The sequence below is a fragment of the Halichoerus grypus genome, chromosome X, assembly GCF_964656455.1.
Source record: "Halichoerus grypus chromosome X, mHalGry1.hap1.1, whole genome shotgun sequence".
NCBI classification, from domain to species: domain Eukaryota; kingdom Metazoa; phylum Chordata; class Mammalia; order Carnivora; family Phocidae; genus Halichoerus; species Halichoerus grypus.
The window spans coordinates 54,040,579-54,055,055 of record NC_135727.1 but is presented as its reverse complement, the minus strand read 5'-3'; the positions used below and the strand labels follow the sequence as shown (position 1 = coordinate 54,055,055).

The window sequence follows — 14,477 nt, the reverse complement described above, 5'->3', positions numbered from 1 at the left end:
AATGTTTTCCTTGCACCCTGAACCCAACCAAAAATAACAACAAAAAAAAATTTAAGTGACTTATTTGTCCTGGTGCTTTTCCTTGTTTTGTTTTTCAATCCAAAAACTGAAGAACTCTATTAAAACTTTAATTCTACTTAAATAATTGTAAGTAATGCATCTTATTCCCATAATCCTTTTTTACAGGGATTTAAAGAGACTTTTTTCCTTAAAGCAAGACAGGCTGGTGTGAGTTAATATCAATTTCAGCTGATCTAACATCATGATATTTTACCTGAATTTGTAATTAGTGGTTATAATTAAAGGAAAATATTACATGAAATATTTTTACTTTCCTCAAATTTCATTTTTATGGGGTGTGGTGCAAATTTCTTAAGTAAATGCCATCCAATATGCTGTTCACTGCCTTTCACTTCTCACCTCTTGTATTCTCTTAAACTTTTGCAAGCAATTCTTAAAAATAAACTTCCTGACCAAAGGAACATTTTTAGAAACCAAGGCAAAACTGGAAGAGGTTGTATAGAAAGGATTTCACCTGGAAATAGTTTGTAAATCCCTATTTTACATAGAAATGGGCAACTGGGATCTGGAAATGATCCAGTTGTATTCAACATTACTAAAGAAAGTGTTTATGTCATAGACTTGTAAGGAAACACATTGGGTAGAGTACTGGCTCTAAAGAAATGGATAAAAATTCAAAATGATCTTGAAAGACTGAAGATACAGTAATGATGCAGGCAGGTACATGTTTACCAGGAACTGACTTAGGGAGGAAAAATCCAAGAAAGAACAGGAACAGTTACATGAAATCCATGAAAGATGATTTTTGTCCTTGAAGATGGACACACCTGGATGAGTGAATACCGATTGTAAAATATATATATATATATATATATATATATATATATATACACATACATATATATATATATGTATGTATATATGCTTAATTTTTATTTATTTACCTGAGAGAGAGAGAGGGAGAGAGAGCAGGAACAGGCGGAGGGGCAGAGGGAGAAGCAGGCTCTGGCTGAGCAGAGAGTCTGATTGCAGGAGACAATCCCAGGACCCCGGGATCATGACCTGAGCTGAAGGCAGACAGACACTCAACAGACTGAGCCACCCAGGCATCCCTGATTGTAAAATATTTAATATCATGATATTTTATCTGGAATTCCAACTAAAACTCACTTATCCTAATTACAGCAATAACAATAATAATTATCATTTGAATGGTTACTGCATGCCAATCAGTATGCTAAGTATTTGATAAAGAATATCTCATGTAAGCCTTATAGTAGTTCTATGAGGTAGGAAGATAAGAGTCCCATTTTATAGATATGAAAAACAAAGAGTAGAGGGGTTAAGCAACTCACATAAGGTCACAGAACCAATAAGTGACGAAAGTGGGAGTCAAAACCAGGCCTATGGGCGCCTGGGTGGCTCAGATGGTTAAACATCTGCCTTCGGCTCAGGTCATGATATCAGGGTCCTGGGATCGAGTCCCACATCGGGCTCCCTGCTCCTTGGGAGCCTGCTTCTCCCTCTGCCTTTCTCTCTCGCTCTGTCTCTCACGAATAAATAAATAAAATCTTGGGGGAAAAAAAAAAAACAGGCCTATTACTGACTTCAAATCCCTGCTTTCATCCTCTACAATGCCCAAATCCTATAAATGTCCCTTCAGGTTCTGCTCAAGGATGCTGAGGAATAAATCACTTTTCAACTTCTTTTGTTTCTTACATCTACTGACTTAAAAGGCTCTTTATTGCTGCTGACTACAGGAAAACAGACAGGGAATAAGTATATAAGAAGTTGGAAAGGTAAAAGAAATCTTTAATAGTAATAAATCATCCTGCATTTATTAAAATATAAATTTACTAAGCCAGCTCTCATCATACCCCTGAATATGATGGATACTACCCAGGGCCTAAACCCCACCCAGTGGTCTAATTAAGCTATAAACCTTGGCAAAGTTACTAAGACATGAGCTATAAGTGGATTCGGGGGCACTACTGTTAGATAAGACAAAATTATTAGTTTTCCTCTATAGATGGACAACACCTTTGCCTCCAGGTTGTACTTATTTTTTTCTCTGCTGCTTCCCTTGAACCCTTGTCTAATCCTGAGAATGGACAAGGAAGGTGCATTTCTAGGTGGTATAGCATGGTAGAGAGTGGTATAGTAGAGCAGTTAAGAACATGGACTCAAGCCTGACAGCCAAGTTGAAAGCTTGCCTTTGTCACTTACCATTTGTGTGAGCTTGGACAAGTTACTTAACCTTTCTGTACCTTAGTTTCTCCATTTGTTAAATAGAGATAATAATTATACTTATTTAAGACTATAGCAAGAGTTACATAAATAATAATTTATATATTTCTGGGGCATAGTAAGCATCACATAGGCATTTTCTATTGATACTATTAAACTTTCAAATTTTATAAAGAAAGACCTTGTAATTCCCTCTTTTATCCCTATGGGAGGTTCTGGGCACTGGCAGTCCTGTTTGCTTTTCACCCGGTTTTATTCTCCTATAGCATAGTCACAGATCAGTTATTAACACACTGGAATACTATTCAGCAATAAAAAGAACAACCTATTGATACAGGTACAACTTGGATGGATGCTAAAGTTATTTTGCTTAGTGAAAACAGGTCAATCTCAAAAAGTTACATACTGTATAATTCCATTTACATAACCATCTGTATAACTTTTTCATTTCAATACTGAAAACAAATTATTGGTTGCCAGACATTAGGGACAAGAGGGAAGACATTAGTATGAGGGAGTTAATTTGTGATAATGGAACAGTTCTGAATCTTGATTGCAGTGGTAGTTCCATGAATCTGTATATGTGGTAAAACTACACAGAACTACACACACACACACACACGCGTGCACATGCACGTGCATGCACACACACACACATCCATGCACACACATACAGGAATGCATGTAAAATGTGACAAAATCTGAATGAGGTCTGTAGATTGTATGTGTTAATTTGCTAATTTGGGTATTGTACTATAGATAGTCATGTAAGGTGTTACCATTTGGGACAGCTGGGTATAGGGTGCACAGGACCTTTCTGTACTATATTTGCATCTTTCTATGAGTTCTTTGTCTCAAAAAAAATTTTTTAACAGAATATTTTTTTTGAATGTCAAGGGATGTTTTTACCAATAAATGAAGAGGGGCTAATTTACATATTTAGCCAAAGCCAAATTCACCAAACTGGTATTTCAGGAACACTATTCAATTAGGAGAGTTAATAGCTTTGCTGTAGAAAAGGTTTTCTGAGGTCAATACATTTAGAGAACATTATATAACACTCCTCTTGGAGATTCTTCTCTACATTGTTCTGTGGTTCTCAATCCTGCATGTGCAACAGAATCATCTGAATAAAAAATAAAGGCAGAAATAATTTTCAAATAAAAAAAAAAAAACAGCCACAATCACAAGTGACACACACTGGAAAGAATATCTTTCAGTTTCAATGAAATTTTAACCAAAAAAAAAAAAAAAAAAAAAAGCAGGACTATGAGCCTTGCTTTCACAGGTCTCCGACAATGTGCAGATTCCTTTAAGTGTTCAAGCCCTGAATTTAGGCCTGTGGCAGATAGTGAAAGCAGCAAAAAATGACCCTTTTTGGAAACAGCTCCATAACACAGAATAAACGGGGAGCTGAAGTAAAGAAGAAAAGTATACCAGAGTATCATCTTTATTTTCTGGAGATTGCTTCAATATAAGAAAGGCAAGCAACAAGTAACTACAGATGCCGGCCAGTCAGTTGAGCAGAAATTACATCACCACAGAACACCATTTCACTGAGTCATGCTGACCTACTGTTCATCCCAAAGCTGTCAATGGAGAGAACAACATAAATTGAGAGAAAAGGCCCCAGGCAGAAGATATAGCAATTTAGAGAGAGAATGATATGAGACAAACCTGAATTGAAGCTACTGAGATGCTCAAGCTCATTTCTTCCTACCTCTTCACACATCACACTTCAGGAAAGTTGCCCCCACTCAAAGCTGAAAGAAAGGGACAATACCAAAGCATAGATGATTTAAAAATAAGAAGCAAAACAGCATCAGCAAAAGGCAGACTAAGGAAGAAGAAACTAAAGAACGGGTTCTGACTATTTTTGAAACGCCTATTTTAACAGGTAAACTTTAAAATTCTACTGAAGGATATAAGAAAGACTTGATTAAATGAAAAGACTTGTCACTGGATAAAAAGACTGAATAATATGCAATTCTTGATTCTCTGTAAATTTATCTATAAATTCAAACAAACTCCAATCAAAATATCCATAGGCTTTGGGGAGGGAATCTGAAAAAAAAGCAACACTGCAGCTCATCTGGAAAAATAAATAGGTGAAAATATCCAAAAAAATCTTAAAAACAAGTTTTTTAAGGAACTTTTCTTACCAGATAATAAAATGTATATAGAGATTTGTTTGAAAAGATTTATACTGGCACAAGAATAACTATTTTGAGCAGAACAGACCAGGAGTAGGCCCAAACACATGAGGTAATGGATTATATAATAAAGGTGGCAATTCATTACATTGGATGTTTAATATTCAATAAATGGTACTGAAACAACTGGTGAATTGTGTTGAGAGAAAAAAAAAGTGGTACAGCTACCTTAATCTTTAAATCAAAATTATTCCAGAAGGATTAGAGCATTAAATGAAATTATAAGAGTACTGTAAGAAACATGAGCAATTAAAAAAAAATGATCTTGATGTGGGAAGGTCTTTCTAAGCCAAATACCCAAAATCTATAATGGGGGGGAAAGGATAAATGTGACTGTATTAACATTAAAACTCTTCTGCAGGGAAAAAAATGAACAAAATCAAAAGAGAAAATGTTTCAACATATGCAACATTTTTCCTTAATTCAAAGACAGCGTTTACAATTACTAATCAATTAGAAAAAGATGCTCCTAACCTAAATGCCCTTGATAGGAAGCTGATGTAATAAAGTATGGCATATTCATTTCATATATGTTAAAACAAAATATATTAAATGAAAAGTGATCGTGATAGTACTTATATTAATAAAGCTATAGACATTTTCATGTAAAGTGTGGTAATCTTATGAACCCAGGGTCCTGGGATCTAGCCCCACATCAGGCTCTCTGCTCGGGCGGGAATCTCCCTCTCCCACTCCCCCTGCATCTCCCTCTCCCACTCCCCCTGCTTGTGTTCCCTCTCTTGGTGTCTTTCTCTCTGTCAAATAAATAAATAAAATCTTTTTTAAAAGTGTGGTTATATTTGAAGGTAGAGTTGTTTAAAATAATTTTTATGCTTTTCAGTATATTTTCCAAAATTTCTTTAATGAACATTTTTCATAATCAGAAGATGTAATAAAACAGTGATAAAGTGACAACTTTCAGTGAAGCATAGTAGAAAGAAAATATACTCCATCACCTTAGCTTACATAACTCATGAGTACAGGTGAATAAAACAGTTGAAAACACTAACTTTTATCAGCACTACAACAGAAAAACAACTTCATTATGTTTATTTTTTTCTTTATAAATCTATGTGTCATACAAAAATTTAAAAAAAGGTAATCTAGGAGACTTTTTTTTTTTTTAAAGATTTCATTTATTTATTTGAGAGAGAATGAGAGAGAGCACATGAGAGGGGGGAGGGTCAGAGGGAGAAGCAGACTCCCTGCCGAGCAGGGAGCCTGATGCGGGACTCGATCCAGGGACTCCAGGATCATGACCTGAGCCGAAGGCAGTCGCTTAACCAACTGAGCCACCCAGGCGCCCTAGGAGACTTGATATTAATGTGTTCTTGAAAATTCTTAACTCTATGCTACTTTATTCAAGTGATAAAATTTTGCAAAGTACCATATCACAACAAATCACATTTTTACAGCACAATAATGAAGGCACACCTGGCGCAAGTTGACTTAAACTCTTTTGAGCTGGAGGCAAACACACACTTGGATTGGCTCTCTAAGTATGTTTTTTTTTCCCTCCAAGTAAATATTAACTTCAGCGAAGAGTTCTAATAATTTTCCCACTCTCTAAAAGCTATATCACAAAATAAAAATCATAAGGACAAAACTACATAGCAATGAGCAAAGATGCTCTAGAGAATTTGTTACGTTCTGCATATTTTGAAGAAAAGTATACTTCTAAATGCTATGCATTTAAATACTTAAATATTTCATTTTAATTTTAAAAAAATGTACTCTGCAAAAACCACAAAACAACATTTGAAGTAATCCATAAGTGTGTTGAAATTATTACACTGCCTGTTGTCCTAATTAATACATGTGCTGGTGGGCACAAACACCTACCTACCTCATCAAGTGAGTTTATACTTTTTTTTCAAGGGCCTGCAATTCCTTTTTAAATTTGGCTTCTATCTTATCACATGGTCCTTGAAGTTTTTTGACGGCAGGAGCACCAGTTTCGCTAGATTCAGACATAATGGGTAATTTGCATCATTTGACTATCTGTACTGTCACTTTGTCCACTTGGATAGAGAGTTTCTTCCATTACCTCTTCGGCAGTCCCTACTGCAGCTTAGTCAGGAGGAGAAGGAGGGGAGGGGCGGGGGAGGAGGAGTCCTCCTTGGTCCGGTTGGGAGCAGGAAAGGAGGTAGCTTGCCTCAGCCTTGAATCACAGCAAAAGGAAAACAGCGCACCAGAAAGAAGTCGAAGACTGAATAAAAGCTCTTCTCCTGCCTCTGCCCCCTGCTCATGAGTTTCAAGCCCAGTCAGCTCCTCCTTCTGGCATTAGTCATTGGCTGGGTAAGTATGATAGACAAACCTACAGCCCAGCGAAGGTGCAAGCCCAAAGGTTTCTTCGCTCTAGCCACTTTCACTAGCCACTTTCTGTGTGGTAGAATCACCCACCTCAGAGAGCTTGCATTTCCGGAATTCTAGCCTTACTGATGGAAAAATCTTTGGCACCTACCCTGCCCCTCCCTTTCCCCTACCCTCCCACCAGTGCCCTAAACAAAAAAGGTAAAAATACCAATAAGCTGCCTTTCCACTTCCCTTTACACCCACCCAGCTTGAATTAACCTTTAGATTTGAGCCAAGAAGTTGTGATAAAATCTAATCAAGAGACAGACTGGGAGGAAATACACCAATCTACCAACAGGGTATCTTCCTGTAGCGTGCTTCTGAATGATTTTTATATTCTGCGTTTCTGCTTCTTTTTTGCAAATATTCTGAGATGCATTCCTTTAATATTGGAAAATACAGAGTGGGAAGGGGCTAAATACTTCAGTAAGTGTTCTAAGACGCGATAAGGGTTTTGCATTCCATGTAGAAGTTTTAAGGGCTCTGCTGTGTTGTCTGGCAAGCACAGTATATGTCCAATTTGGGAACCTCTGCAGCAGTGATCCAGGTACACCATATTTATTATAGTCTTCACTTTGGCCCTGGTGTATAAGTAAATCTGCTCCCATACCCTTTCTTGATGGATGCAAATATCTCAGAAATAAAACAAAGGCACTCTAAAAATTGCAGTGGTGTTGCTAAAAGCAGTAATTTGCTTCCTGATTTTGTATAAATCCTAACAACTTAAATATCTAAACATACATGATTGGTTAAATAGTGTCATGGATTGTAATATTTTTACATTTATAGATATGGGGCTGGGCTATTGTTAAACAGGGATAAAAGCAAGATATTAAACTATATGATGCGATTTGGAAAGATTATTAGGTAATTTTATGCCTAGAGACCCAGAAATCCCCAAATCCTCCTGCCACAGCTCTTTCCTTCAGGTTTTGAAGGAAAATATATGTGGATGGGGAAACGGCAAATGTGAAATAAAATACTACTTTTATTATTTGTTGTGCTTGTGCCTTTGTGCCCTGCGCAAAACTCTCTGGTAAGCTGAGTTTTAAGGGGCCTCCTCTTCACACCAATTTCAACCCCAAAATCTCAGGATCTCATTACCCTGTAACCAGCTGCATGGTGCTGAAGTGAAAGTTGTTGCCACCTATTAAAAAAAAAAAAATGCCACATCTAGGAGTGTGATCTCCTCCCAAATCAGATGGAGGGTGGGTCTGGGTCACTTACTCTTCCTAGGTCATTTACCCATCCTACTCTTGGAAGTGAAAGCAACAGCTTATATAGATGTCCTTTCTGGGTGAGGCACTCCTTCCCTCTACCCCCTTCTGCCCCATCCCCACTCCCTCCCATCCCTTCCACTCCCCACCCTTCTCCCTTTCCCTTCCTTCCCTATTCTCCTTTCCCTTCCCCGCTCCCTCCCACCCACTCTCCTTCCACCCTCCTTCTCACCCTCCTCTTCTCCCTCTTCCTTCTCCTTTTCCCTCCCTCTCTCTCCTCCCCTTCTCCTCTCCCTTAGCCTTGCTCCCCTGTTCCATTTCTCTCCAATCACTTGAATGTGTATCCTCCAAAGAGCTAAGATCTGGGAAACATATCAGAATGTTAATAATAGTTATGTATTCTTTTTTTTAAATTTCCCTTTTCCTCAGTGTTTTCTACTTTTTCTAGAAGACCCACATTTTTTATAATTAGGAAAAATGTTAGATTTTTATAGCATGATACACTTTATTGGACATTTATTTTAGGATGCAATAGAACAACATGAAAAGAATATCAAGTGATAAAAAGTGATCATCTCAGTGAAAGACAAAATAGAACATATTACAAAGAAAATGTGGTTAGTAACTTTAGTTCACAATTACACAGTATAAGATGAGGAAACTTTTAAAAAATACTGTCATAGTAACACTTCAGTGGTAAACGATAACTCCATTATTCTTAATTTATAGATCACTATGTCACATAAATAAGCTCAGTCATATCGTATATGGTCTTGATGGACATTCTTTTTTTTTTTTTAGATTTTATTTATTTATTTGACAGAGAGAGAGATAGCGAGAGCAGGAACACAAGCAGGGGGAGTGGGAGAGGGAGAAGCAGGCTTTCCGCTGAGCGGGGAGCCCGATGTGGGACTCGATCCCAGGACCCTGGGATCATGACCTGAGCCGAAGGCAGACACTTAACGACTGAGCCACCCAGGTGCCCCTTGATGGACATTCTTAAATTTATGCTAATCTTTTTTCAAGCAATCAAATTTCACTGTTTAGCTGTTCTAGTTAATGTAAGTACTGTATTTCTATAGCAAAGTAATGAAGGCACAGTTAGTGCAAGCAGATTTAAACGTTTAGTTTTCTGGGCTGGAAAAGAAAAACCACTTGCATTGGTATTTCAGGAACTCTTTTTTTCAAGCAAACATTTGTCTCAATTGACAATTATGCCAGTTTTCACAGCTACATTCTAATAGGAACATGACAAAGGACTTCACAAAAATCAAAACTCTGTAGCACCAAACGAGCATGCTTTAGATAACTGACAGCACTTACATATTTTGAAGAATATTACACTACAACAGGCTACTTAGACACTGTAAGACAATTTTTTAGACTACCAAGAAAATATGAAAACACAAGACTAAGGAATGCTACTGTTGAGGTTATAGAGCAGCCCCCCCCATCTCGTCTGAGGCTATATAAACCTGCTTCACTCCTGCTTGAAGTTTTGAGATGCTTGAAAATTCCTTCAGGCAGCCTCTTTTTTATTTTCGATATTTCCTGTTTCCATAATCTTTACCATCATCATAGGTACCTTTGACTTCTCCTGTATAGTAATAGATTGATTTCAGGATGACATTATCATGTAAAATTTGACCAATTTCAAAGTCCTCATCCAGGATAGCATCTTCTCGTGGTTCCAGCTTTCCAATCTTAGGAATCTCAGGAGGGCTAAAGAAATTGAAGAATGATGCATTAGGAACCACTCTTGGCTGAATTTCAATTTCTCCAGTAGCAGTTGTGCGACTCTGGGTGGTTGTCAGAGTAACATCCTTTCCTCTTCTCCAATCTATCTTACAGCCTTTGCAATCTTGGATTTCCCATCCCCAAGAGAAGAAGGGATCATTGTGATCTGGTTTTGACTTTATTATATATGTCTTGGTCAGCATCTCATTTCTGAAGTATGGATTGGGTAGAAAATAAAATTCAAACGTGTAGCTTATAGGCTGACCAGGTTTTGAGAACTTTAGGCTAATATCTGACAAGAACTTCAAAATGGGGGCATCATACTTCTGAATCATGGGCCCGAGCTTGTCAACATTCTTTAAAACAGTCAGCCAGTAGTCAGGAATGCCTTTAGGATCTTCTTTTTTAGGCTTTCCCTTCCGAGCTCTTTTAAGATTCGCTCTTTCTTTAGGCCTGACCTCAGGAATTCTTTTAGGAGCCTCTATTACAGCAGCCTTTGCCTTAGCCTCTGCTGCTTTAGGCTGTTCTTTATCTTCTGCCTTTGCCTGGGGGACTACTTTAGGCTCTTCTTTCATTTCAGGCTTTACCCCCAGAAAATCTTTAGACTCTGCGTTTTCTTCAGCCTTTGCCTCAGGAGTTTCTTTTCGAACCTCGTTTTCTTCAGCCTTTACCTCAGGTTTTTCTTTAGGGTCATCGTCTTCTCCCTCACCCTCTAAGGCAGGCATTTCACTAGGACTGTCTTCCTGCACCTCCTCATCACTGCTGAACACCTCATCCTCTGAATTCCATTCATATTCTTCTTCTGCAGGTTCATAGTCTGCATTGATTATTTGAAATCGCCGATCGTACAGAGGCTTATTGAGTTCGGCATATTTTCTTTCGAGATCGTGAATTGCCTTTAAAAACAGGATGTCTACCTTGTCACATTCATCTTGAATATTTCTAAGCGCCTGCACACGATTTCTAACTGCTTGAGGCAGCCGATCCACGAAACTTTTACCCAACGGAGCCCGCCGTGCTCTTCGCGAAGGCCCAGATACCCTCTTCTTTCTATATAAGCGGCTGCGGCTACTGCTGCTGCTGCTGCAACTAGTGCTGCTGCTAGAGCTACTGCTGTCAGAGTCTTCCCCAGAATCACTAGACGAGCTAGCCATCTTCTCTTCAGCAACCCCTTGGGCGGCAGGTTCCGAGACCATGTTAAGATCCGCTTCTGCCATTTTGCAACCCTGCAAACCTCTTAATGTGGTGACTACCACTGAGACCGCGCGCTCGGAGATGGGCAGAAAATGACTCACGGATACTTGAGTAGCGGCGGAGGCCCGGGCTGAGGAGGTTGCAGCAGCGGCGAAGGTAGCAGTAGCGTAGGGCGGGGCTGGGCTGGGCTGGGCTGCCGTGACCGCGCAGAGGTGTTAGCCGCAATAGAGGCCTGGGCGAGAGCGGCGGTGGCAAAGCCTCTCACTGTAGCCGCGGCGGACCGAGGCGTGCCGCAGCCTAATGGCGCAGTGTAAGACCCCAAGATCTCTTCAGGGTTTAGATCGCAAGCCCCCACCCCTTGCAGTCAGAACTGCCGTTAATTTAGTTCCCAGTGTGCCCTTAGCTCGCGCCTCATTTGCTGGGCAAGCTTGATTGACAAGCTCTAAGCCTAATGAAATACCAAACGCACCCGCTGCCCTCCAGGCTCCGCCCACCTTCCCAGATGCTCCTTGGTAGCTGAGGCACACACCCTTGGAAGACGTTTATTTCCCCTCAAAATTCTATCTTTATAGTTATATAACTCAAAAACAAGCTTAGATATGAGGTAAAAATACTAGCCATGGTTCCTAACAAGGGAAGAGGGGTATCGTTCTCCCATCATCTCATCCTGAATTCCCGTTTGGTTTGTCAGGAGCCTCTTGACAAAAATCTGTTTTTAAAAAATTGGATGAAAATGCTCCAAATGGCATCATTGGGTAGTGTGATTATGGATGATTTTTTTTTAAATCTCTTTATCTAAATATCCTTGGGAGTGTATTTTTACACTGGAGGAAAAAGGGGAGTCGTTTATCGGCAAAGGGGGAAGTGGCTAGAAAGCAGGCATAATGCGTCCACGTATCAGTTTTAATAAGTACTATCTGTGGTGTTTGGCAAGCCTGGTTTATATCCATCTACAGGGTTGTGAACCCATGTTGCGTGAGTCAGTTACACCATTTTTACTATATTTCTCTTTTTAAACTGGCATATAATATACCCCGACCTTGCTGCTGACTTGCCATTAGCTGTTCTCAATGCTTGCAACAATCTTGTAGATGAAATACAAGGGCATTCAAACGTTAGGTAGTATTATTTAAAAGCAGACGGTTTGCTCCATACTTTTGTGCAGCAGTTTTCAATTCCATGAGCAGCAGGATTGGGGGGGGAATTTGTGCTGACGAAAAGTGCATCCTCTGTCAGGGTATACTTTACAATGTCATCTGCCACCAATTTCCTTCTAATATTCCAGCCACACTGAAGTATGATTTACAAATCCAGTAATATGTGAATAAACTTTTGTAAAATGAAGTTTAAAAACAGGTATCTGTTATTTTTATTTACAGGATTCATTTCTGCTACAGAACACCTCCCTTGGTACAACCCAAAAGACCAGTGTTTACTTTTCATTAAAGGTAAGAAACATATTTAGCCCATTTTTATGAATGACAAGAATTACCTATCTGTATTTGTATAAAAATTCACAGGATATATTACAGTCTTTTAAAGACTTAGCTGGAAGATACCTTGATATTTCTGTGGAAGCAAAAAAACCCATAGAGGTGATTTGATATACTAATGTAGAAAATAACCTACTTAATCACATTCAGTGTCTAAACCTGCTCATGGAATACAAGTAGTAAATTAAAATATAAAACATGATGAATTATCACTTCAAATGAGGAGAAATATTAAAGTTAGATTAATCTTTGCATTACCTTTTTATTATAGATTTTATGCTTTGTCATTTAGTCATATTTTTTTTTAAAAGTTAGGGAACACTTTTCTATTTTGTAAATAAATTTACTTTTATTGTTTATTTCTGATTTTCAAGGTATATAAGCATTGTAAGGAAAAAATATAGAAAATTCCAATGATGGTAAAAATACATAATCTTAACAACCAAATGATTACCACTGTTAGGATTTTGATGCATTTCCTTCCAGAAATTTCTTTGTACATCTACACACCTGCTTATTTATATAAACTGTTCTCGATGTAAAACATATTATATTTTGTAATCTGCTCATTTAACTTATCAGTTGTGGCTATATTTGCATGGTAAATGATCAACATCTTAATTTAAAATAGGTGCATATTCCATGGAAATATTTGACTTAACTTATTTAACCAGATTCCTGTTGTAGAGCAGCTCCTTTCCACACCATCTCTCCATGAGCATACACTTTTTTTTCCTGTTATAAAAAAAAATTAGCCGTGGATACCTACTATATGGATTTGTGAAAATTAGTCATAAGATGAATTCCTAGAAATGGGAGTGCTGGAAAAAATTGTGTGTTCATTTTATTCTTTGACACATATTGCCAAACTTCTCCCCAGAAAAGTTATCATGATTTACAGTTCCACCAATAATGCATAAGTTCATTTATTTAATCATTCAACTAATATGTTTTTGTGCCTGCCATATGCCAGCCACATGTGGTAGAGGATGGTAATATAATGATGAATAAAACTTAACTGAGTGTATATTCTTTCATTTCATAATTTTAATCAAAACGTATACTATGGAAAAATGATTTAAATCAGTGGGGTTATGCCATAAATATTGTTCTGTAACTTATTATTTTCATTTAAAATAATAGATATCCTTTTTGAAATGAAAGCTCTTATATTTTGATAGTGCTATAGTGGTTTCATTTACATGTTAAATTTTGTACTATCAGGAATTAGTATTTTGGAGTAAGCAATGAGTTAGGGATTCAGATATTTTTTAAAATATATTTTTATTAGCTAGCTAATTTTTTTGTACTGTTTATTTGATAATCTCTCTGTCTCACCCTTATTTGAAATACGACATTTACCATATTAACTAAACTGCTTGGTTCTGTTTCTGAATTCTGTTTTCTGATCCGTTGGCCTTAATTTTTCTGCAAACAACTAATGAGGTAGTGGCTGTTTTTTAATAACATTATATTTTGTGAAAATGATATGCGTTGAACAAAGGTTGGATAATATATTGAAATCCAAACAAGAAAAGTAACTAAAAACAAACTGAGAGGTAATCACTATTCACATCTTTAATGAACATCCCCCAATTAATTTCTTATCACTATGTATTTATATTTCTTAGGTTAGCAGTAAGATTGAATGTCTTTTCATATTTTTATTGTCCATTTGAGAATTGCCTATTTATACCCTTTGCTTCTTTTCCACTGAATTAAGAAAGAAATTAATTGGTGGTGAAATCCTACAGGTAAAATAATTTTGGCCTTGATTTAAGACAACTGTGACTCCTTTAGAAAATACATCTGTTCTGACTTACAACATTGGACAAATGCATCTTAACTACAGCTTTCATTTTAAATTACCTAATTTCAATTTAATTGTCATCTAAACAATGCCTTTCAAGGATTAATACTTAATCACACTGAAACAAAAAAGTTGGAATGAAACAAGGAGAATAAAAAGAGAAAGACTTGTAAAAAAAAAAAAAAACTCA

General features: G+C 37.5%; 2 protein-coding genes across 3 annotated transcripts in view; one reads left to right on the top strand and one right to left on the bottom strand.

Annotated features, from left to right (window-relative positions):
* Positions 1 to 8,538: 8,538 nt before the first annotated feature.
* On the bottom strand, positions 8,539 to 11,087 carry NAP1L3 (nucleosome assembly protein 1 like 3). The gene has a single exon (XM_078065308.1). The coding sequence runs from the start codon at positions 11,005 to 11,007 to the stop codon at positions 9,589 to 9,591; it is 1,419 nt and encodes a 472-aa protein (XP_077921434.1). The 5' UTR covers positions 11,008 to 11,087; the 3' UTR covers positions 8,539 to 9,588.
* Positions 11,088 to 11,484: 397 nt separating this feature from the next.
* The window catches only part of FAM133A (family with sequence similarity 133 member A), a 48,378-nt gene continuing 45,385 nt past the window's right edge, over positions 11,485 to 14,477 (top strand). Inside the window, exons 1-2 of one of the 2 annotated variants that reach the window (XM_078064095.1) lie at positions 11,485 to 11,588; positions 12,364 to 12,432. The gene's annotated coding sequence lies outside the window, so the exon portion shown is untranslated. Of the gene's footprint in view, positions 11,589 to 11,862; positions 11,960 to 12,363; positions 12,433 to 14,477 lie in introns of those variants that run through there. The other variant, XM_078064096.1, reaches the window with a different exon arrangement.